This window comes from Nematocida homosporus, assembly GCF_024244095.1.
Source record: "Nematocida homosporus strain JUm1504 chromosome Unknown 4343, whole genome shotgun sequence".
In the NCBI taxonomy this organism is placed as follows: domain Eukaryota; kingdom Fungi; phylum Microsporidia; genus Nematocida; species Nematocida homosporus.
In genome coordinates this window covers 99,628-120,650 of record NW_026250684.1, presented here as the reverse complement: position 1 = coordinate 120,650, position 21,023 = coordinate 99,628, and the positions used below count along the sequence as shown (strand labels likewise).

Sequence of the window (21,023 nt, the reverse complement as noted above, 5' to 3'; positions counted from 1 at the left end):
ATGACCGGGTTAACCCAAGCCGTATGTTGGCAAATCGTTAGGGCGTTCTTTAAAGAAAAGGGTTTAGTTAGGCAGCAACTAGATTCATTCAATGAGTTTGTACAAAGTACCATGCAGGAGATTGTAGATGAGAATTCAACTATTGTTTTATTAGCACACAATCCTAGTGGCGATGAATCGTTAGCTAAGAAGTACACCATCAAGTTCAACCAAATATACTTGAGTAAACCCCCAACAATGACCGAGGCAGATGGTACAACTTCTTCTATGTTTCCTAATGACGCAAGGATTAGGAGTCTAACTTATGCCTCTTCCCTTTACATAGACATTACCAAGACCGAGCAAGTAGGCGATGAAGAACCGGAAGTAAGAGTGTATAAGCGTGTTCCAATTGGCACTATTCCTGTCATGTTAAAATCACTCTACTGTGTCTACCATAATGTTGATGAAAGAGATATTAACCGGATGGAAGAGTGTCCTTATGATCAAGGCGGGTATTTTATTATTAATGGTTCGGAAAAGGTCTTGATTGCTCATGAACGGATGGCCTCTAATTTAGTTTATATCTTTAAGAAATCACCGCCTTCGCCTTATCTTTATACGGCTGAGATAAGATCAGTACCGGAACATGGCCATAGGATGGCTTCGCCCTTAGCAATTCGGCTAGTTTCAAGGACTTTAGATAGTACTGGGGGTTCAGGCCATTTATTAAGGGCTCTTCTGCCGCATGCTAAACAAGATATTCCGGTGGTTGTTATATTTAGAGCTTTAGGGTTTATTTCTGATAAGGAGATTATTGAGCATATTTGTTATGATTTTCATGATAAGGAAATGCTGGCTATGCTTAGACCGAGTATTGAAGAAGCTTTTGTTATTCAGGACCAGGGTGTAGCCTTGGACTATATTGGGAAACGAGTTGCACCGGCTGGGTTTTCTAAGGAGAAGCGAATTAAGTTTGCCAAGACTCTCTTCCAGAAAGAGTTCTTGCCACACGTAGGTACTAAGGAGTTCTGTGAGACGAAGAAGGCTTATCTTTTTGGGTATGCTATTAATAAGTTACTGATGGTGGCTATGGGCCGTCGTGAGCAGGAAGATCGTGATCATTACGGCCGGAAACGCTTAGACTTAGCCGGGCCTTTGATTGCTGGTCTTTTCCGGACTCTGTTCAAGAAGATGTGCAACGAACTGGCCAAGCACATGCAGCGATGCATTGATGGCAATCGCGACTTAAACCTGGTTATTGGCCTAAGAACTTCCACTCTAACTCAGGGCTTGCGGTACTCTTTAGCTACAGGAAATTGGGGTGAGCAGTCTAAAAGTATGCAGGCCCGAGCTGGAGTAGCCCAAGTACTTAGTCGGTACAACTATATCTCTACTCTTTCTCATTTGCGTCGGGTTAATACACCAATTGGTCGGGATGGTAAGTTAGCTAAGCCGCGCCAGTTGCATTCAAGTCATTGGGGGATGGTTTGTCCAGCCGAGACACCGGAAGGCCAGGCTTGTGGTCTGGTTAAGAACTTAGCCTTAATGTCGCACATTTCCGTAGGAGTTAGTTCTGGAGCGGTAGTTGAGTTACTGGAAGAGTGTGGTCTGGAAGGTCTTGAGGAAGTCAGTCCTTCGGCTATTGCCGGGGCCACCAAAGTCTTTGTTAATGGTTCCTGGGTAGGCGTTCATCGGGCCCCGGCTGTTCTGATCAAGACTTTGAAAACCTTGCGGAGAACGGGAGAGATATCAAAAGAGATAGGAATTGTTAGAGATTTACAAGAGCGCGAAATTAGAATCAACACAGATGGAGGCCGAGCCGCTCGCCCGCTCTTTATTGTTGAAAATGGCGGACTAGTGATTGAGCGGTTCTTAGATAAGTATGGCAGCACTGATTATACGTGGTCCCAACTGATTCAGGAAGGGTGCGTGGAGTATTTAGACGTTGAGGAAGAAGAAACAGCAATGATTGCCGTTCGTCCAGAGGATATTCATAAGGAAGCCGGTGAAATAACCTATACGCATTGTGAGATCCATCCGGCCATGATGCTAGGTGTTTGTGCTTCAGTTGTTCCTTTCCCGGACCATAACCAGTCACCAAGAAATACTTACCAAAGCGCTATGGGAAAACAAGCTATGGGGGTGTATGCCACCAACTTCTTAATGCGGATGGATTCACTTAGTAATGTTCTTTGCTACCCACAGAAGCCCTTAGTAGCGACTAAAAGTATGGACTTCTTACGCTTCCGGGAATTACCTTCGGGACAGAATGCCATGGTGGCTATTGCTTGTTACACGGGGTACAACCAAGAAGACAGTGTGGTCATGAACCGCGGGGCAGTTGATCGTGGGCTTTTCCGGAGTTTCTTCTATCGTACGTACAGTGATCTGGAAACCCGGGCTAAGCCGGAGGAGCAGGAGTGTTTTATTAAGCCTGAGCGACGAACTGTGCAACGTATGCGTAATGCTAATTATGAGAAGCTTGATTCGGATGGGCTGATTTTGCCGGGGACCCGAGTAACGGGCGAGGATGTTCTGATTGGGAAGGTAGTTAGTACGCCGGAAGGGCTAAGAGATGCAAGTACAGTTATGCGAGGCACTGAAAGTGGAGTGGTAGATCGGGTGATTTTAACAACTAAAGATGGATATAGATATGCTCGGATTAGAGTGCGTTCGGCCCGTATCCCGCAAATGGGAGATAAGTTTGCCTCGCGACACGGCCAGAAAGGAACAATTGGTATAGTTTTACCTCCAGAAGATATGCCCTTTACAGCAGATGGTATTACACCGGACATTATCATTAATCCGCATGCTATTCCCAGTCGAATGACCATTGGGCACTTAGTTGAGTGTTTGCAGGGTAAGGTTAGTGCAATGACCGGTATAGAAGGCAATGCAACTCCTTTTGAAGGACAGAGCGTGGAGGCGATTGGTGCTGAGCTGGAAAGGAACGGTTTCCAAAAGCGAGGGTTTGAAGTAATGTACTCCGGCTTAACTGGCCGTAAACTGCGCACGCAAATCTTTATAGGTCCCACCTACTACCAGCGGCTTAAGCACATGGTGGCAGATAAGATTCATGCCCGGGCCCATGGTCCCGTCCAAATTCTGACGCGGCAGCCGGTTGAAGGACGAAGTCGGGATGGAGGTTTGCGATTTGGAGAAATGGAGAGGGACTGTATGATTTCGCATGGAGCTGCTTCTTTCTTAAAAGAACGGCTTTGTGATGTCAGTGATCGTTTTGAAGTCTTTATTTGCAATAGCTGTGGAATCTTCTGTGCTGGTAATCGCACGCGCGGTATTTACTCTTGCCAACTGTGCGGCACGCGTACGGACATTAGTGCAGTGCATATGCCCTATGCCTTTAAACTACTGACCCAAGAAATGATGGCCATGTGCATTTCTGTGCAAATGCGGCTGGAAACCTGGAAGAAGACATAAATATATATTGAGTTAGTTTTGTTTAGGGTTTTAACGCGATTAGATAGGGTTAATTTAAGTTGGGTTTGGGTTGAGTTATCTTTTTTGTTAAATTAAGATATGATCTGATTTATAATCGACGGTTAGTTGTATGACAGCGTGACAGTGCACCTGATATAACTCTTTATTGGGTTGTGCATTAGGCGGGCACTGGGGCTGCCTTGCCAAGTAAATGCCTGAGCGAGAAGAACTCATCATGCTTGGTAAGCAGATGTAGAAGGTAGTTAACTCCTCGGTTGATATAAACAAACACACGTAAGAAGTCTTCCCAGAGTGAGAATCCTAGTATTACACCAACAGCGACTATTAGTCCTATTCGGATTAAAAAGTAGAAGTAAGGCCATCTACCACGTCTAAATGACTGGGGCCCTGATTTACTTCGGCGGAAATCAGGAATCATTACAGTAACAAGTGCTAAAGTACAAGCAGCAACTTGCATGATTAAAAATATCCGTACATCGGTTACAAACAGCGAGCCAAGCACTAGACCCAAGACAATTAGCCATTGACTTTGCCGTGAAGCTCGTACGCCAAGGCCAGAAAATTGGTTGCGCATATCTCTAATCAACTCAGCCACTATTATCCAGAACAAAACAAATCTAACTGTTTCCATTACATCCTTCTGTCCCAGAGTCACCACACTAAGAATCCGACCGAGAGCTAGCAGGCCACAGAGGAAGATTAGGAGTTTGCCAAGGGTTAGAACGAAGTTCTCGTGTTTCTTGACCGCGGCATTAGCAAACTTAGTTGCATCCTCGCCTTTGGTGGTTTCTGTAGTGCGTCTAAAGACCGTGCGGCCAAGAGTTATAAGAGATAGAAGCGATACTAGCCCAGCACCAATAACGGCTATGGATTTTGCGGTGGTATCGACCATTAGCCAGTTATTAGCATCGAAGGATCCTATGGAATGGTCCCCGCTGGGCATCCAGCTCGTCGAACACAGCACCAGTACAATTGTCCCAATGGCGACTACTGCTAATAACAGCTCTATTCGCGAAAACGTCTCTAAAGCATGCGATACAACCACATGAATTAGTTTAATAAACATACCTGTGGCAATGGCTGCCGCTTCAATCCAGACATGTACGTAGAATTCAAACAATGACCTAGATCCATCATAGATAGCATGTTTGTAAGCTCTGCCTACTTTTTTAGCCGATAGCTTGGTCATCTTCTGGCGTCTGCGCAGCTCAGGATAAGTCTTTGACGTGCGCCAGGGCTGCAAGGCTAGCATTTGGTCGTACAACATTGATCGGAATCCATCCTGCAATCTTTCTCTCGCACCGACCTGTTGTGGGAAGAGCCGGCCCACAATTGGCAATTTCTGAAGCAGGCCAATAATAATGCCCAGCAGACGTAATATCAAATAGAAGACAATCCGAACTATTAAAACACCCAGGGTAAATAAAGCCCCCAGCAGATAAGAGACAACTTTGCCTATTTTAGACACTAAGCCAATAGTGAGCTTATCCAATACTTGCGAAATCCTTTCAACTATCCAATCTATAACTTTTAAGACATAATCACCATAACTCATTCCAGCATCATCTCGATTGTCAAATGTCTTCGCTGGTTCTTCCATTAGGACTTTAAATTGTTGCGCTGCTGATAGCTTACCTTTCAGCATATTATCTCGTTCTTGCTTCCTTTTTATCTGAATCTGGCGGAGATCGGAGTTAATCTGGTCCTTTGTTCTGCCTTTGCTGTTCTCGTCCAAGCGAAACTGCCAGTCTGATCGCATGTCAGATAAAGACCAGTAGAAATCGTACCATACATTACGAGGCTTAGTTAGTACGGCTTCCATTGCATCATCTGGATGCTCAATTACATCAATTGTTCGTGTGAAATACTGTAGGATGGCAAAACGTTCTAAAAGAGGATAGAAGAGATATAAGGCCGGCTGAATTACCATGTAGTTCAATACATCCGCGACCATATCAATCAACCCAATCAAACAGAGAAAGGTCGCCTCAAGATACTCTCTCTTATCTATGGCATCAATTATGTCATTTTTGCGGTTCCTATTCAGATCAGCTAACATTGAAAAAATTGAGATCAGATGATTTCCGAATATAGTCAAATTGGTCCAATCAAAGATGGCAATTAAATCGTTTATTTCAAAAGACCCAATAGATGCTCAGTTGTTCTTTCTAGCTCGGATGAGTGTCTGATAAGTGTTTCAGAGTATGCGAGTTCTTCTTGGTCCTGTTTAGGATAAATATGAGATTGATTAAGAACTAGATGTTCGGTTAGAGAAAGGATCTTGTCCACTTGGGGCAGAGCTGCTAAGAAAGATTGCTGTTTGGTCAGAAGATGGTCGGCTGCTCGGATTTCATAAATACTGCTGCGGGCCAAAAGATCTTTCTCCAAGGCGGTAGCTTCGGTCGCCACAGCGGCTTGCCAAGCTAGGAGTTTGTGCGCGGCCAGTTCAGCTCGCTTCAAGAACTCAGTGAGGTGTTGTCGGGTAGTTTCAGCTTGCAGCCGCAAAATAGAACGTGCATTCTTCTCTTTGGCCGCATGCAGTTGGCGCAGACGGTCAAGATCTGGCTTTATGTCTAGGGCCGTAATATCCAGGCGGGTGCACCGGTTAAGTTTGATTCCATGCTTGCCAAGACGTTCTCCTAGGTCTTGCAGAAGACTTTCAATTGATTGGGCAATACTAACCTGGTCCTGTTCTATTTTAGCAATGGATTGCGAGACTTCTTCAATAAGTCGTTCAGAGTTGGGATTGGGAATAGGGTTGTGATTTGGTAGATTGGTCGCAGGAGCATCCACAGATCCAGCCGCATACTGCTCAATTGACAGACCAAAGATCTTTTCAGAATTATCGCTCTCATTCATACGATTCTCCATCTCACCCCTTAAAATCCCATTTGACTTTTGTTCGGCCTTTGATTTGCCAGTTCCTATGATGGCATAATTTAACCCCAATATATTCCAAAGTCCAATCAGTACGCATCACAATATAATAAGGCATAATCCTATCCTATCCTAACACAGCACAACACAACTAAATACTAACCCAATACGTACTTTTACTTAATTTGACCTACTGACCACAAAGCATTGCGTCGAGCACCGATCTTTAACCTCCAAAGATCATCTTCTTTAAAAGCATGGCAAGATAGTACATAATAAAGACACTGGCAAGAACCAAAAGAATATTCTCTTCCTTTTCCACATGCACTTCTTCTTTCTTACTCTCTTGGTGGTAGCGCACTGCAAATCTTCGCTCAACCTTCTCAATACCAGGCAGACCAAACAGTTGCGGCAAGTTCTCTTCAAGCAGCCCGCGGTGTCCCGCTACGAATTGCATTAAGAACTTGTGCTGAGTAATCTGCTCCTCTCCGGCTAGAATCCGAATAAGCACTTCAACTTCTTTCCCTTTCTCTAGAACACCAGTACTTGGCCGCACACTGTAACTCTCTGGATGGGTGGCTTTGATTTTAAAGCCATAATCCACACTAGACGTGTTGGTAATAATAATACGAGCTTCTTGTTTCTCGCGATCTAAAATAACCTCAGATTCACTAAAGATTAAGCCATGACTCTCTTCCCGCATAAATTTAAAGAAGGACATAAGTAAATGGAAGCCTAGTTAGCCCATGTCGAAAACCCAAAAGTTTGCCATTGATGCTACCCAGGAGGAAGACTTTCCTAGATGGTACAAAGAGTGTATTACGAAAGCCGAAATTTTAGATTACCATGACATTAACGGATGTTATGTTCTACGGCCAAATGGCTTCTTTATCTGGAACACGATCAAGGAAGAGTTCACCAAGATGATCACTAGCTTAGAAGTGCAAGAGGCGTACTTTCCAATGCTTGTATCAAAAAGCGCTCTAGAAAGAGAAAAGGATCACTTGGCTGACTTTGCCCCGGAAGTAGCCTGGATTACTGAGTGTGGCGGTCGGGTCTTAGAAAACCCGGTGGCCATTCGTCCAACTTCAGAAGCGATTATGTATCCATACTTTGCCAAGTGGATTCAGAGCTACCGCGACTTGCCATTGAAGGTCAATCAGTGGTGTAACGTCCTGCGATGGGAAACCACCCAGACTATGCCGTTTGTACGGGGACGAGAGTTCTTATGGCAAGAAGGGCACACCGCCCACTTTACGCGGGATGAGGCTGACAAGGAAGTCCTTCAAATTCTAGAGTTCTACGCTCGGATCTACGAAGATCTGCTGGCAGTGCCAGTAACCAGAGGACGAAAGAGCAAGAAGGAAACCTTTGCCGGCGCGGATTACACCACTACAATTGAGGCTTTTGTGCCAATGACCGGCCGAGGAATTCAGGCAGCGACTTCGCACTCTTTAGGCACGAATTTCTCAGAAATGTTCCGGGTAATGGTGGAGGACCCGAAGAATCCCGGTGTATCTATGCCGGTCTTTCAGAATTCATGGGGGTTGAGTACGCGTAGTATTGGTGTAGCTATCTTAGTGCACTCGGATAATCGTGGAGTCGTTCTACCTCCTAAGGTAGCTCCCATACAAGTAGTGGTCATTCCCTGTGGTCTGGCCAAGAGCACGTCTGAGGAGGACAAAGAGGCCGTTCTAACTACTGTGGAAACAATTCGACAGAGCTTAATTGCTATTGGTATTCGAACTAAGGTCGATCTAGCCAGTACAAGTCCGGGCCATAAGTTTAATCACTGGGAAGTCCGGGGAGTTCCTCTGCGCATTGAGGTGGGACCAAAAGACCTTAAGAAACAAGAAGTTGTTGTTGCCTGGCGAGTCGACAAGACCAAAAAGACTCTTCCTCTTGAAGGTCTTCCTACTGCCGTTACTACCGAGCTCAATGCCATCCAAGCTACGATGTACTACAACGCCAAGACCAAAAAGGACTTAGCTACTACCCAGGCCAACAACCTTGATGATCTCCGAGCTGCTCTTCAAAAGAAGCAAATGGCAACTATGCCCTGGTGTGGAGCCGTAGAGTGTGAAGCCACTCTTAAACTCCAGACTACCGAAACTGACGACCAAGGAACAGTCACAGCCATGGGAGCCAAATCTCTATGCATTCCCTTTACCACGACCGTGCCTACCGAGCCCTGTGCGGTATGTCAAGAGCCTAGCACCTGCATTGGTCTCTTCGGCCGCAGCTACTAATAAATCAGTCGCTTAGCAATTTACTTCCATATTAAGCTAGTATTAGGTTAGGACGGATGGTGCAACAAACCTATTATACCATAAACAGCCCTCAACTTAACCCAATCACACCCCAACTTAACTCAACCCAATCACACCCCACCCCACCCCAACTTAACTCAACGCATACTAATACCCTTTATTATTTTTGCCCATGGACCGCCCAACATGCAAAGTTCTCTCTCTAACTGACAAAGGCCTTCTCTTAGACACCTTCAATGACGAGTGCCAGCCAGTCCCGTGCCAGCTTTGTGTTTCGCATAAGGAGATTGTGGTGTATAGCACAGAAGCAAGTGTAACAGTCTATAACTCTGAGACTACCCAGAGCACCACTCTACCTATAGCCAACGCCAAGAAGATTTTGATCTCGCCAAACACTCTCCACATAGCCGTGCTAACTAAGAACCAGCAGATCTACTTAACTAACCAGCAGAAGGTCCTTTTTCAGGAAAGCAAAGTCTGGGACTGCGACTTGTCCTGCCACTATCTGGTCTATACGCAAGAGTGCCCCAGTGACACAGCCTTACCCAAGGCTAGTACGCCTACTACCAACACTGCCACTACGAGTACCACCAAAGCTACCAGTAATTCTCCTCCTTCAGAAGCCAAAGCTGCCACAAATTCCACCAGTGCGCCGGCTAACCAAGCACAGAACCCGACCAACGCACCACAGCGGGTTAGAATTCAGAAGAAGGAAGGTATTTCGGTGCCGATTAAGAAGTCAGTGCCAAAGGCTTTAAAGGCCCTTAAGCTATCAGATTTAAGCAAAGTAAGCACTGGTATCATGGCGCCATTATCTTTTGCCGTGGCCAAGGACTACTTGCTGGCTGCTTGGGCTGTAGGAGCCGACTCTGGTGAAATAGAAGTGATTTCCCTGGTTACCTCCCAGAGTATCAAGAAAATAACTGTGCGTAACTTCCTAACGGCCAATTTCGCCGTTGATACCAAGTACCCCAACGGCCGGGCTCTTTGTACTTGTACGCTGCAGGGCAAATCCACTACCTACTACGACACTAAGGTTCTTTACTACATTTATCCGGCTAAAGAGGTTTATAAGGTAGTGCCAATTGAAGGACCTATTATGGATACAGCCTTTTTAAAGAAAGGAACCTTTGCCGTCTGCTACAAGAACAGTCCAAGCCACCTAACTGTTTTTAACAGCCAGGCTGATAAGATCAAAGAGTTCAAAAAAGGGATCAGAAACAAGTTGTTCTTTAATCGACAAGAGAACATCGTGTGTTTAGCCGGAATGAACAACCTTCCCGGAAACATAGAAATCATTGAAACTGCCACTGGTGCCTTTATTTCAGCTAATGAAGTCGTTGGGTGCTCAATCATTGAATGGTCTCCTTCTGGCCGCTTCTATCTAGTAGCGGTCACCAATCGAATGGCAGTTGATAACAAAGCTATCCTCTTTGACTACTACTCTCGCCAAATAGCCGAAAGAGACTTCCAAGAGCTCAAGGACTGCCGTATTTTAGGCCGAGACAAGCCGTTCCAAACGATTCAATCTCCTCCAGAGAAGATCAAGATTGAAAAGAAGGTTGCCTATGTTCCACCTTCCCTACGCACTGCCGACCAAGAGCCAACTTGCGAGTGGGTGCCGGCGTACATCATTAAGAACAAAGAGAAGCTCCGGGAAGCAAAGATAGCCCAACTTACACAAGAACTGGACGAAATCAAAGACATAGAAGCTCGCATGGCCAAAGGCCAAGTAGTCCCAGGCGGAATCTCTAAAATCCAAAGGAAAGAGTCCCTCCTCAAACAACTCGCGCCCTTCAAAAAGTCTTAATAAACAACACTACTTAGTTTACATCTCTTCTTTGATCTTAACCGCCAAACCAACTCAATACCAACTTAACACTACTTATAGAAGAACTTATCCACCGCAAGGCATTTGCTTTATTGTTCTTAATTCACGGCCCCAAGCCCAATGCAGCCTTTGAGCACCCAAGCACCCAGACCCTAAACCTCCGCCAATCACTCTTAAGCCGAATGCTAATCTATTATTCGCTTAACCTGAGATAGTTTAAGGTAGTTTAGGGTAGTTTAAGATAGTTTATGTCAACATTCATTAAATACTAAGATCAGCACACCACATGGCATTCTCACAATACTTAATTAACAGAATAACCAACTAACTTAACTTACCGTAACTTAACTTAACTTAACTCAACACAACTTAACTTAACCCAACCCAATACTAACTCAATTCAAACTTAACTTAAACTAAACTTAACACTAACCTAGCATTTACTTATGTCTATTAAACAGACCCGTCCAGGGGTTTAAGCACTCTAAAACTGCACACTAGGTCTTTGTCCACCTCCATAATCGCCCCGGAATTAGCAAACTCGCCACAGTAGTTAGGAGCTGAAAAGATCGTTACTAGTCGCTTCCCAGCAAAGAACTCGTACCCATCCTCAACCACCTGATGCGCCCGACAGATTAAGTCTAAATCGTGCTTCCGCAAGAACTCCTCCACTACCCGCGCCCCAAACGTAAAACTAATCCCGCGATCATTCTCTCCCCATTTAGCCACCCCGCCATCCGGATCACTCCATAATAAATCACATAGTAAACCACTATCCGGCACATCAGTCGGTCGATGAATCGCTCTAATCTGATTAAAAGACTGCAAGTCCGGAGATAAACCTCCGTGCATACAGAAGATCTTCCCGTCCACTAAAGCAGCCACCGGCATACAATTAAACGTCTCTGTAAATCGCTTCCAAATCTTGTAAGTATACCTATCCTTGCACTCCTCATAAAACCCATAGATCCGATTAATACTAGCACACTCATGGTTACCCCGCAGAATAAAGAAGTTGTCAGGATACTTAATCTTATAAGCCAGCAGTAAACAGATCGTTTCTAAGCTCTGCTTGCCCCTATCTACATAGTCTCCTAAGAATAAGTAATTACTTTGGGGAGGTAAACCTCCACATTCAAAGATACGCAATAGATCGCGATACTGGCCATGAATATCCCCACAAATCTTGATTGGTGCTTCCATCTCCAAAAGCATTGGCTGCGACATAAATACCTCTCGTCCTCGGTTGCATAGGTACTTAATTTCAGCCTCTGTTAAATTAACCCGAGGAGTTGTGGATTTGGCATTTCGAACTTTCAGCAACTGTTCAATAATACGGTCTACGTTTGGGGCACAATTCGGCATCAACGGGTCAAACTTAAAATAAATAAAAAGGGGAAGAGCATGTTTAGTGGGGGACTGTTAGAGATAGCTAGGGCTTATCATGCCAAAGTATTGGAACATTATGCAAACCCTAGGAATGTGGGTACTTTTGCCAAAACAGTGTCTAATGTAGGTACGGGTCTGGTGGGAGCACCGGCTTGTGGGGATGTTATGCGGTTGCAGATCAAAGTGGACGGGGATCGAATTGAGGACGTTAAAATCAAGACATTTGGATGTGGGTCGGCAATTGCCTCTAGTAGTTTAGCTAGTGAGATGATTAAAGGGAAGACATTAGATGAAGCTTTGCGTATTAAGAACGTGCAAATTGCTCGAGAGCTGTCTTTGCCGCCCGTTAAACTGCACTGTTCTTTGCTGGCTGAAGATGCGATTAAGGCTGCTATTATGGATTATAAGCAGAAGAAGGGAATAGAGTAGGAGAATAAATAGGGGAAGACTTTTTTTACTATGCGGGTAGTCTTATCTGGGGCCGCTGACGTAATAGATGATGGGGTAGCACGTGTGCCTCGAGTTGCCGTGTCATTTGCTGCCGGAGATGGTTTAGATGATTTTGGTGATGATTTAGATGGTATAAGTGGTTTGGGTGATAATTTAGATAGTATAGATGGTGAAATTAGTGTTGGTTTGGAGAGTTTAGAAGTTTTGGACGGTTTTAGTAGTGGTGGTAGTGTTAAGCAGGAAGAAGATTTAGTGCAGGAGTTGGCGCGAGAGTGTATGGCTAAAGATTGCCTGGATCGAGAAAGGACGGGGATGGCTGAGAATGAAGTGAGTGTAAAGGATATCGCTGAGGATAGAGTGGGGACGAATCTGTTGCCGGTGCTCTGGAAGGGGGAGGAAGGAGGGAAGGACATGGCTATGGTGTTGATGCGGTTTTCAAGACAGCGTATTAATACGGTGCACCATCCTTCTATTGGACTGGCGGACTTGGTGCTGGAAAAAGACTTTGTGAATGGGCTGGTGCCGGTGCGGAGGAGGCTGCTGCGAGTGGAGATTCTGGGCCGGCTAGCTACTCTGTGGGTGTCTTATCAGACGACAGTTGAGGATATTTTGGACGCCGTGGTGAGTGATGTAGTGGGAGTGAAGAAGGAGAACTTATCACTGCTTTTAGATACTATAAATGGTAGTAGATTGCTGCCTTTGGATGCCCGGCCGATGCTAGAGGTAATTCAATGGAAGTTAAACCAGTCACTTCTGAACATAATTGAAGGACGGATTGTGCCGCAACAGAAACTATTGCGCAATTCGGGGTTTGAATTGCGGGTGGTTAAACGGGTAGTGCGCGGCTTACCGGACCACATAGATAGTGATGGCGTGCTATCTTATTTTCCTCCTGATGATGTAACTGAACGACGTACAGTGGCGGCTGGCTTGATTTGGAATGTGCTCTGGTCATTGGGCCAGGACTTGGCTTTAATCGGGCTGGGTATTTACTGGGTGCTGAAGTGGTTGGGATTAGTAAGAAAGCGAATACTAGCCCCGGCTGGGTCTAGGAGGGGTAAGGGAGGAGAGATGGAGGAGTTAATGAATCCGCGGTGGGTTTCCTTGAATATGTCCGGTATGGGTTTGACTGCCATTCCTGCTGTCGTGTTTAAGAGTGCTAATATTAAGCACTTGAACATCTCTAATAACCGCATTGAAGTTCTACCGGCAATGCTAAACCAGCTGAACCTTTCTTCGTTAGATGCCTCTAATAACTGTATTTCGGTTATTGAGGAGCCTTTGTTGATTCCGGTGCTTAACTTACGGAATAATCATTTACTTGAGTTCAATAGTAAGTATGCATACCAGGAGATAAACCTGTTGGGCAATCCTTTGAAATACTTTCGGGCACATACGGAGACTTTGTACTTGCGCGAGATTGTGGCGACTAAACGCATTCATGGGAGCTTGGCTGGGCTGAAGCGCTTAAGCATTGCTGATGTGGAGTTAAAACGGTTTGTTGGTAAGTTTATGTGCTTAGAACACTTACAGTTAATTAACAATAGTCTAGTGGAAGTATCTATCTTTGCACCTAATTTAAAAACAGTATTGTGCTCCCATAACTCTTTAACTGACTTTCCTTTTGTGGAGCAGAAGAGGTACCCGGCGGACTTTTATGGACTGACCTCTATTTCTTTGCCTTATAACTGCTTAAACTTAATTCCTAGTCGGGTATGGGAGCTGCCTTTGACCTACTTAAACTTATCTTATAACCAGATTGTTCGGGTGGACCCGGCGGTACGACAGCCGACGTTGCGGCACTTGAATGTATCTGGAAACCAAATTAAGGAAGTCTTGAATCTCAACCGATTGAGTGAACTGGTCTGCTTTATTGCTGGCTTTAATATGCTGGAGAGTTTAGTTGGGCTGGAGTCTTTGAGTGGTTTGCGCTATTTGTCTTTATCCTACAACTTGTTCCGGTTTATTCCCGACATGTACCCCTTGAATGGTCCTTCTGTCTCGGCTTCTGGCGAGATCCGGCCGGGGTCAGAAGTTAAGCACCGAACCTTGGATATAACTGGGAACAAGTACTTATCCATTTCAAGCAAGGAGAAGGAAAGAATGCTGAAAGAAGGAACCAAGATTATTAAGCGCGATGAGAAGAGTTCATTTATGCACCTGCGGGGCATGGTGGGGGAGAAGAGTATTTGCCGGTACTGTCGGGTGAAAATTCCCAAAGAGAAACACCGTGATAAGAAAGAGAAGGCAGAAATTAGGTCTAGTGAAAGAGCTCGCTGCATTCAAAAGGAATTTCAGGCAGTTCTCTATCCGAACTATCCCGGGACGCCGATTAATGCTAAGTTGTGCATCTATTTCTCTTCAAAAAGCCCGATAATCAAAAGCACTGTGCAAAGTGCAATCTTAAAGATAGAAAGACTGCTCTGCAGTGAAACTGAAGAGACTATCCATACTCGCTGGAAGCATTATAAGCAGAAGATGATCCAATTCTTCCGAGATATTCGCCACGAAGTCTTTCCTGATAAGGTTGAGCTGCTGGCCGCTGTAGTAATGACTGATACGCTTATTTCAATCATGGGCATTGAGTCCCTAGAGATAATCCTTGTGCAAAACGAGCGAGGCGTCTACTTAAAGTCGGGCAAACACTTTGAAATGGCCTGGGGTACTAAGAAAAGGACTGATCAGTGTATTGTGCTGATGCATCGGTCTATTTTACAAGCTATTTCAATCAATGACTTTATTGCGGCCTATCGGAGAAACAGCTCTTTAACTGAAGCTAAATCCTTCCTGCTGACCCATGAGTTAAAGAATTCCACCTGTGTGCTTATTCCTATCACGCATAAGAGTGAGTCTCTAATGTTCAAAAAGGACGCAGAGTCCTCGGCTCCTAAGATTCTGGAAAGTCTGACCATGTACAATCTCTCTTCGCAGCTTATGAAAGTTCCGGTTGTGGTATTTACTGATATTGCCAACAGCACCAAACTATGGTCGATGGACCCAATAAGAATGCGTGAGGTATCAAAAGCCCACAACATAACTATTCGCGAGCTCATGCACAAGTATGATGGATACGAAGTCAAAACAGAAGGCGATGCCTTTATGATGATCTTTTACGATGAACAATGTGCTATGGAATTTGGCTCAGAAATACATCTGGCCCTACTAACTAAGAACTGGCTGGAAATCGCGATTGAAAACAATCCTCTTATATATGCCAAAAGGAAGCCTATCTATCGCGGCCTGCAAATTCGGGTTGGCATGAGTAAAGGTGCTTGTATCATTGAAAATGATCCGGTTACAAAACGACTTGATTTTTACGGTAAGTCAGTTATTGAAGCGGCCCGACTTTGTAGTATTGCTAGTGCCGGCGAAACCTTTATTTCTCAATCGATGTACAACCGGGTCAAAGAGTTGCAGAACTGCTCCTACATGATTATGGCCCGTGGAGTTGCTGTCTTAGCTGGACTGACCAAAGAACCCCACCATGTTTATGAGGTCCTCCACAAAAAGCTCCGCCGCCGACTCCTACTGCGCTCTGCCCTGGGTGTAAAGAAGTGTCCCTGGCTTATCTCCACGACGCCATAACCCGACCGGTTTAATTCAAACACTAAAGATTAACCCAATACCAACCCAATAAGATGCAATAAATTAAACAGTAACTTACTACTAACGTATTAACAACTAATAAGTTGTTACTAAAACTAAAACCCAAACTAAAATCAATCCTTATTCTACTATGGTTGCCATTGAATTTCTTTTTAGTTTTCGGATTAGTGATAAGTGAAAATCAGGTTTAAGTTGGGTTATTCCGAGTGCAGTCAAGATGGAGCTTTTTATAGTCCAGATAATCATTGTAGTTCTTAGCTCTGGTGCGATATGTAGGCCCAATAACTTTGGGATTGGCGGGCGGACATCGGGCATTGAAGAGTGGCGAGGATCCAATTCGGTTATGGCGAAAGCGTTGCTGAGCCACAGATAGTCTTATATCTCTATGCGAAGCATCTGAGGACGATTTATCATCAGTACTTGGCTCGGAAAAGTCTTTTTGACATGCCCTAAACTCCAGCAGCACAATACCGCCAATTACCAGCAGAAGAACTACAATAGAGCTAGTCCAAAAGCACATAATGAGTGCCTTATTGGCAAGAGGTATTTTTGTCATTTAATTTTCACAAGCTAGTTTTAGATTTAGTGACTGTTTGATTAGATAAGTAAAACAAAAACAAAAACAAAAACACACATCCATTTATTCATTTAGAGCCGATTAAAACGCCTGTCTTAGAAATCCAAGACTAGTGGGGTTGGTACTTAAATACGGATAGTAGTTTCTTTTGCAGCCTAGCACCTTTCTTCACAAAGGTCTGGAATTCACTAGAAGTGTAAGTCGGATTATCTACGGCCGAGTAAAAGGTTTCCAAGTCAGCAAAGAAAGTCAAAAAGCGGTCTTCCACGACAGGTTGATTACTACCATCGGTCGGGTCATTTTCCTTCTCATTTTCCTTCTCATTACCATTGGCAGCTGGTGGGTCATTTTGTTTCTTGGGCGGAATCTTAGCTAACAAGAATTGGTTAACCGTGTAGTCTGCCAAAGGAATTGTTTTGATATCTTCATAGCGCCGCTGGAAAGAAGGCGGGCCATAGGGAGAAAAGGCCGCATTGGTAAACCCAGAGCTGCGATAAAGAGCATAGGCCACTGGCATATGTGTATCTATTGGTGAGATGTGCAGTCCAACCAAAGTACTGTTATCGACATTGTAGACCGTCTGCAAGTACTTAAAGGTTGTGTACAGGTGCTTAGTAGAAAGCCGCTTACCGCGATGCTTAGGACTAACATAAACATTGTAGATTTCAAAGACCGGATATCGCTCTGGGTTAGCCGTATCGCTTGTTTGATAGTATTTTGGCAATAAAAACACACTAGCCACAAGCTCATTCTTCTTCAAGGCCTGAACAATCACATAATGGCGCCGAAAGTGGTGTTCTAGCTCCTCCTCACTTAAATCTCGCTTTACAAACTCTGCGACTGGCTCGCGCAAGTAGAGCTTATGCTTCCACGTCTTCTCACTGGGAAAAGAAATAACATAGTCCAAAGGGCTATCAAAGACAACGGCAAGCTTTCTAAATACGATCAAACCACCGCCGGCCATTAAAATCCCAAAGATAGCGGCTAAACCCCAAGATCGCCAGAGTTGGCGACGATAAGGTTGTTTTTGAGAATGACGTTTAATGGGGGGTTTCGAAACCATAACAACAAGACCGAAAAAATTAGTGGAAATAAGGCAATGAGCCGATCTCTTTGTTGGGACGCACTGCCTGCTCAAAGAAGACAAAGCAATCATCATCTACTCGAAGGTTTTTACCGATTCTAAGCACTGTTGCTTTGTTTCCCATACGATTGCAATAGTTAGGAGCACTCCAAACGGTTACTAACTCACGATTGGGAAAAGCAAAACGATAGCCTTCATTAACTAGCTGGTGCGATCGACAGACAATTTGGACATCGTTAAGAAAAAGGAACTTCTGAACTATGTCGGCGCCAAAGATGTATCCGGCCCCACGATCACTAGGCTGGCAGCCACTACCCGGCCCAGGATCACTCCAAAGCATATCGCTCATCGGTCCACTGGATGGTAATTCTACAAAGCGGTTGATTCGGAGGATCTTATCAAACGTAAGGGCAAAGGGAGATATTCCACCATGAACACAGAAAATACGACTGCCCACGAGACAAGCTAGAGGCAAATAGTTAAAGGTTTCGCACAGGAGCTTCCAAACATCACAGGCATTATATCGCGAGACAACTTCTTTATAAAGCCCATAGGTCTCAGTCAGCTCTCGGGATTCATGGTTGCCGCGTAGAAGGACAATGTTCTGTGGGAACATGACTTTGTAGAGTAGTAATAAAGTGATGGTTTCAACAGAGTTAGGCCCTCGATCAACGTAATCTCCTAAAAAGACATATTTACATTTCCGTGGAGTCCCATGCATCTTAAAGATAGTTAAGAGATCATCATATTGCCCGTGGATATCCCCACAAACCACCACGGGAGCTTCAATTGGAACAATATTCTCCTCTAAAGCCAAAAGATCGACAACGCGGCTGCAGATGTAGCGGACTTCTCTTTTAGACGGCTTATGGTAAGAGAGAAGCCTTTCTTCTATCTTATGGAGCATCAAAATAAAAGAAGACCAGCCATTTATTATATCTACGTCCTATCTACGCCCACTATCTTGATTACTTCCATTCTTCCTAATGGATGTATCGGTTGGCCGGCGCGCCGATCGTCTTACAAGATAGGGTTTTAAAGGCCTTTTTCAGAAGATACTTGCGCCCATTAGGGCCGTCGTTCTCTTCCGTATTAGAACCCAAGCCGGTACTAGCACTTGAATTGGCAATAGGTGGGTTGGTAGTGGCGGAAGGCTCTTCCTCGACATTAGTTGAATCAGTTTTAGGAGTAGAGTTAGGTGCTGGGTTGGGCTGCGATATAGAGTTGATAGTTGGATGAGATATAGAATTGGTAGTTGTGTTAGTAATGGACATTGGGTTGGTGGTGTGATCAAGTGTTAATTTAGAGTTAGAGTTAGAATTAGAAATTGAATTGAGATTAGAATTAGAGGGGCGGGCATCTTTGATAGATAATTTAGCTCGTCCCGAGACAGGGGCAGAAACACGTAGGACCGGGCGTGCCACTAAAGTTACCTCCTCACTCACTTCTTCACTCACTTCTTCACTTACTTCCTCGCTCACTTCGTCACGTGTTGATGGCTTGGGTTGCTTTTTGCCTATCGGTATCTCTCTTTTGTTTTGAGAAACTGGGCTGAGTGGTTTAGAGGCCTTTTCTCCGGAGCCAGAACATCTTGGACATTGCCCCGAACATAAATATCCACGCAGAACCATCTTTTTACTGCGCAGTCTTTCTATTGGCATAGTAGCCACAAAGATATAACCACGACTATCAGCTAGATAGGCTACATGGGAGGAGATACCTAAATAAGGAAGGTATACTCTGTTTATTTGATCAAGCACATCGCTAACCAAATTGGCCCCGGTACTTGGCAGATAGACAAATCTAACTAATTCTTCTTTTTGCTTATCAACGGTTAAGAGTTGAATCCGAAATTCCTTCATCCAAAAATATTTAGCAAAACTCTAGAGATACTTCCTTATTAGGCAATTCCAGATTAAGAAACATCTTTAGATTGGCCGAATTAAGTAGTCCCTCTACCAATCCCCCGAGTGCCAAGATGCCATCACACTTACTAATTCACAAACACAACAAACCCAACACTAACCCAACACGAACTACACCTAGATCAACTCTCGCCATCTAATTCAACCCCAACCCAACCCAATCCAATATTAACATAATCCAACACAATCTATTGATTTGAAATCTCTTTAATAATTCTTATTTTGAAAGAGATATCTAGAATTAAGAAGGACTATAGCTTCTAATTCTTATCTTACCAAGAATAAACAGGACCGAGTCAGAGACCAAGAAAGGTCTTTAGAGGAACATGAGCTAATTAGCAGCCTCCATTCATTTAGTCCTAATAGTAAATCTCTTTTGGGTATCCTTTTATTAATAAGCCAATATAGGCCAAATTAGACGCCTTTCTTTCTAGGGACGTTATTAAAGAATGGTATATTGAGCTCATCTAAAGACTCCTTCGTTATCGCTCGAGTATGATAGATATAGTTAAGAAGTGCAAAGATAAAGAGCACCAATAAGGTTGAGTTAACCACTTTAGTCGGTGCTATGCATATGGCCAAAGTACTCAGTCCGACCAATGCCGGTAGAATAAGGGGCGATTCAATATAAGGCGCCTGCAATTGATGGGAGTAAATAGTCATGATAGTGAATAAAGAGAAAGCCAAGGTACAGGTACCCAAGAAGGACCAAAAGCCTTTGGCCGTTACTTTCCTTAAGTTCAAAGCCGAGTATATCATGGCCAAATGCATGCCCACAAATAAGACATGAGGCAGCAACCGCTTAGCCATTCCCAAGGCATCAGGCTCCCGCTTCAGCCAAAATCCAGTGCCCCAATAAATATCCGTTACGTAGTAGGCCGTACCTAGTCCGGCCACCAACAAACTTCCAATTACTGCTATCCGTGCCAATAAGTGAGGATGACTTCGTTGGAAGAAAATCACCGTTGGCTGACCAAAGATCGATAATAAAACCAGGAGAACACAGCACCCCAAAATCACTTCCGTCGGACCAATCAGTCCCAAGACAAAAACCTTCTTGTAGTACTCTTGAGCACTCGTCCAGTAAAAGATCGTCTGACAAGCCACCAAAGACAATAAAACAGCCTTCTTCGACCGAAGACCTACCCCAGAACAGACACAATTAACCACCAAAGTGCAAACAATCGAGTCAACCCCGTGATCAAACAACTGGCCATAAGCAGAGCCCGTACCACGTTGCCGAGCTTGCACACCATCCAACGCATCCATAGTACTGTAGAAGAACAAGGCCACGCCCGAAATAGCCGGTAAAATCCGCACTCGTCCTTCATAACCCGGATCAGCCACAGCCACCACCACACTATGAACGGCCATCACTAGAAATCCCAATAAAGTAATTGCATTAGGCGAAACACTAGCCGGAATATACTCTTTCAGATAATTCCAATAAGGACAGTAATTAGTTAGAAAACTACCATCTTGGCTTTTATATTGATATGATTGCAAATAACTTGTGTTCCGCTTAGTAAACATCCTGAACTAGTTTGGCTAAATATCTTTTAGTTTTATACCC

The 21,023-nt window shown here is 44.4% G+C and overlaps 14 protein-coding genes across 14 annotated transcripts; 5 read left to right on the top strand and 9 right to left on the bottom strand.

Annotated features, from left to right (window-relative positions):
- Positions 1-3,420, top strand: NEHOM01_0735 (DNA-directed RNA polymerase II subunit RPB2; the record flags this gene model as incomplete). The annotated part of the gene is made up of 1 exon (XM_051489613.1): positions 1-3,420. The coding sequence occupies one exon, from the start codon at positions 1-3 to the stop codon at positions 3,418-3,420; it is 3,420 nt and encodes a 1,139-aa protein (XP_051345573.1).
- Positions 3,421-3,598: 178 nt separating this feature from the next.
- Positions 3,599-5,500, bottom strand: NEHOM01_0734 (uncharacterized protein; the record flags this gene model as incomplete). The annotated part of the gene is made up of 1 exon (XM_051489612.1): positions 3,599-5,500. The coding sequence occupies one exon, from the start codon at positions 5,498-5,500 to the stop codon at positions 3,599-3,601; it is 1,902 nt and encodes a 633-aa protein (XP_051345572.1).
- Positions 5,501-5,571: 71 nt separating this feature from the next.
- Positions 5,572-6,312, bottom strand: NEHOM01_0733 (uncharacterized protein; the record flags this gene model as incomplete). Its single annotated transcript, XM_051489611.1, has 1 exon — positions 5,572-6,312. The coding sequence occupies one exon, from the start codon at positions 6,310-6,312 to the stop codon at positions 5,572-5,574; it is 741 nt and encodes a 246-aa protein (XP_051345571.1).
- A 232-nt stretch (positions 6,313-6,544) lies between these two features.
- On the bottom strand, positions 6,545-7,021 carry NEHOM01_0732 (uncharacterized protein; the record flags this gene model as incomplete). The annotated part of the gene is made up of 1 exon (XM_051489610.1): positions 6,545-7,021. One exon carries the CDS (start codon positions 7,019-7,021, stop codon positions 6,545-6,547), a length of 477 nt encoding a protein of 158 aa, XP_051345570.1.
- A 43-nt stretch (positions 7,022-7,064) lies between these two features.
- On the top strand, positions 7,065-8,567 carry NEHOM01_0731 (bifunctional glutamyl/prolyl-tRNA synthetase; the record flags this gene model as incomplete). Its single annotated transcript, XM_051489609.1, has 1 exon — positions 7,065-8,567. One exon carries the CDS (start codon positions 7,065-7,067, stop codon positions 8,565-8,567), a length of 1,503 nt encoding a protein of 500 aa, XP_051345569.1.
- Positions 8,568-8,760: 193 nt separating this feature from the next.
- NEHOM01_0730 (translation initiation factor 2A) lies at positions 8,761-10,398 on the top strand (the record flags this gene model as incomplete). The annotated part of the gene is made up of 1 exon (XM_051489608.1): positions 8,761-10,398. The coding sequence occupies one exon, from the start codon at positions 8,761-8,763 to the stop codon at positions 10,396-10,398; it is 1,638 nt and encodes a 545-aa protein (XP_051345568.1).
- A 474-nt stretch (positions 10,399-10,872) lies between these two features.
- NEHOM01_0729 (serine/threonine-protein phosphatase PP1 catalytic subunit) lies at positions 10,873-11,784 on the bottom strand (the record flags this gene model as incomplete). The annotated part of the gene is made up of 1 exon (XM_051489607.1): positions 10,873-11,784. The coding sequence occupies one exon, from the start codon at positions 11,782-11,784 to the stop codon at positions 10,873-10,875; it is 912 nt and encodes a 303-aa protein (XP_051345567.1).
- A 39-nt stretch (positions 11,785-11,823) lies between these two features.
- Positions 11,824-12,237, top strand: NEHOM01_0728 (iron-sulfur cluster assembly enzyme ISCU, mitochondrial; the record flags this gene model as incomplete). Its single annotated transcript, XM_051489606.1, has 1 exon — positions 11,824-12,237. One exon carries the CDS (start codon positions 11,824-11,826, stop codon positions 12,235-12,237), a length of 414 nt encoding a protein of 137 aa, XP_051345566.1.
- A 30-nt stretch (positions 12,238-12,267) lies between these two features.
- NEHOM01_0727 (uncharacterized protein) lies at positions 12,268-15,843 on the top strand (the record flags this gene model as incomplete). The annotated part of the gene is made up of 1 exon (XM_051489605.1): positions 12,268-15,843. The coding sequence occupies one exon, from the start codon at positions 12,268-12,270 to the stop codon at positions 15,841-15,843; it is 3,576 nt and encodes a 1,191-aa protein (XP_051345565.1).
- Positions 15,844-16,051: 208 nt separating this feature from the next.
- Positions 16,052-16,420, bottom strand: NEHOM01_0726 (uncharacterized protein; the record flags this gene model as incomplete). The annotated part of the gene is made up of 1 exon (XM_051489604.1): positions 16,052-16,420. The coding sequence occupies one exon, from the start codon at positions 16,418-16,420 to the stop codon at positions 16,052-16,054; it is 369 nt and encodes a 122-aa protein (XP_051345564.1).
- Positions 16,421-16,550: 130 nt separating this feature from the next.
- NEHOM01_0725 (uncharacterized protein) lies at positions 16,551-17,504 on the bottom strand (the record flags this gene model as incomplete). Its single annotated transcript, XM_051489603.1, has 1 exon — positions 16,551-17,504. One exon carries the CDS (start codon positions 17,502-17,504, stop codon positions 16,551-16,553), a length of 954 nt encoding a protein of 317 aa, XP_051345563.1.
- A 19-nt stretch (positions 17,505-17,523) lies between these two features.
- NEHOM01_0724 (serine/threonine-protein phosphatase 4 catalytic subunit) lies at positions 17,524-18,432 on the bottom strand (the record flags this gene model as incomplete). Its single annotated transcript, XM_051489602.1, has 1 exon — positions 17,524-18,432. One exon carries the CDS (start codon positions 18,430-18,432, stop codon positions 17,524-17,526), a length of 909 nt encoding a protein of 302 aa, XP_051345562.1.
- Positions 18,433-18,508: 76 nt separating this feature from the next.
- Positions 18,509-19,387, bottom strand: NEHOM01_0723 (uncharacterized protein; the record flags this gene model as incomplete). The annotated part of the gene is made up of 1 exon (XM_051489601.1): positions 18,509-19,387. One exon carries the CDS (start codon positions 19,385-19,387, stop codon positions 18,509-18,511), a length of 879 nt encoding a protein of 292 aa, XP_051345561.1.
- Positions 19,388-19,864: 477 nt separating this feature from the next.
- NEHOM01_0722 (ethanolaminephosphotransferase) lies at positions 19,865-20,983 on the bottom strand (the record flags this gene model as incomplete). Its single annotated transcript, XM_051489600.1, has 1 exon — positions 19,865-20,983. The coding sequence occupies one exon, from the start codon at positions 20,981-20,983 to the stop codon at positions 19,865-19,867; it is 1,119 nt and encodes a 372-aa protein (XP_051345560.1).
- Positions 20,984-21,023: the final 40 nt, after the last annotated feature.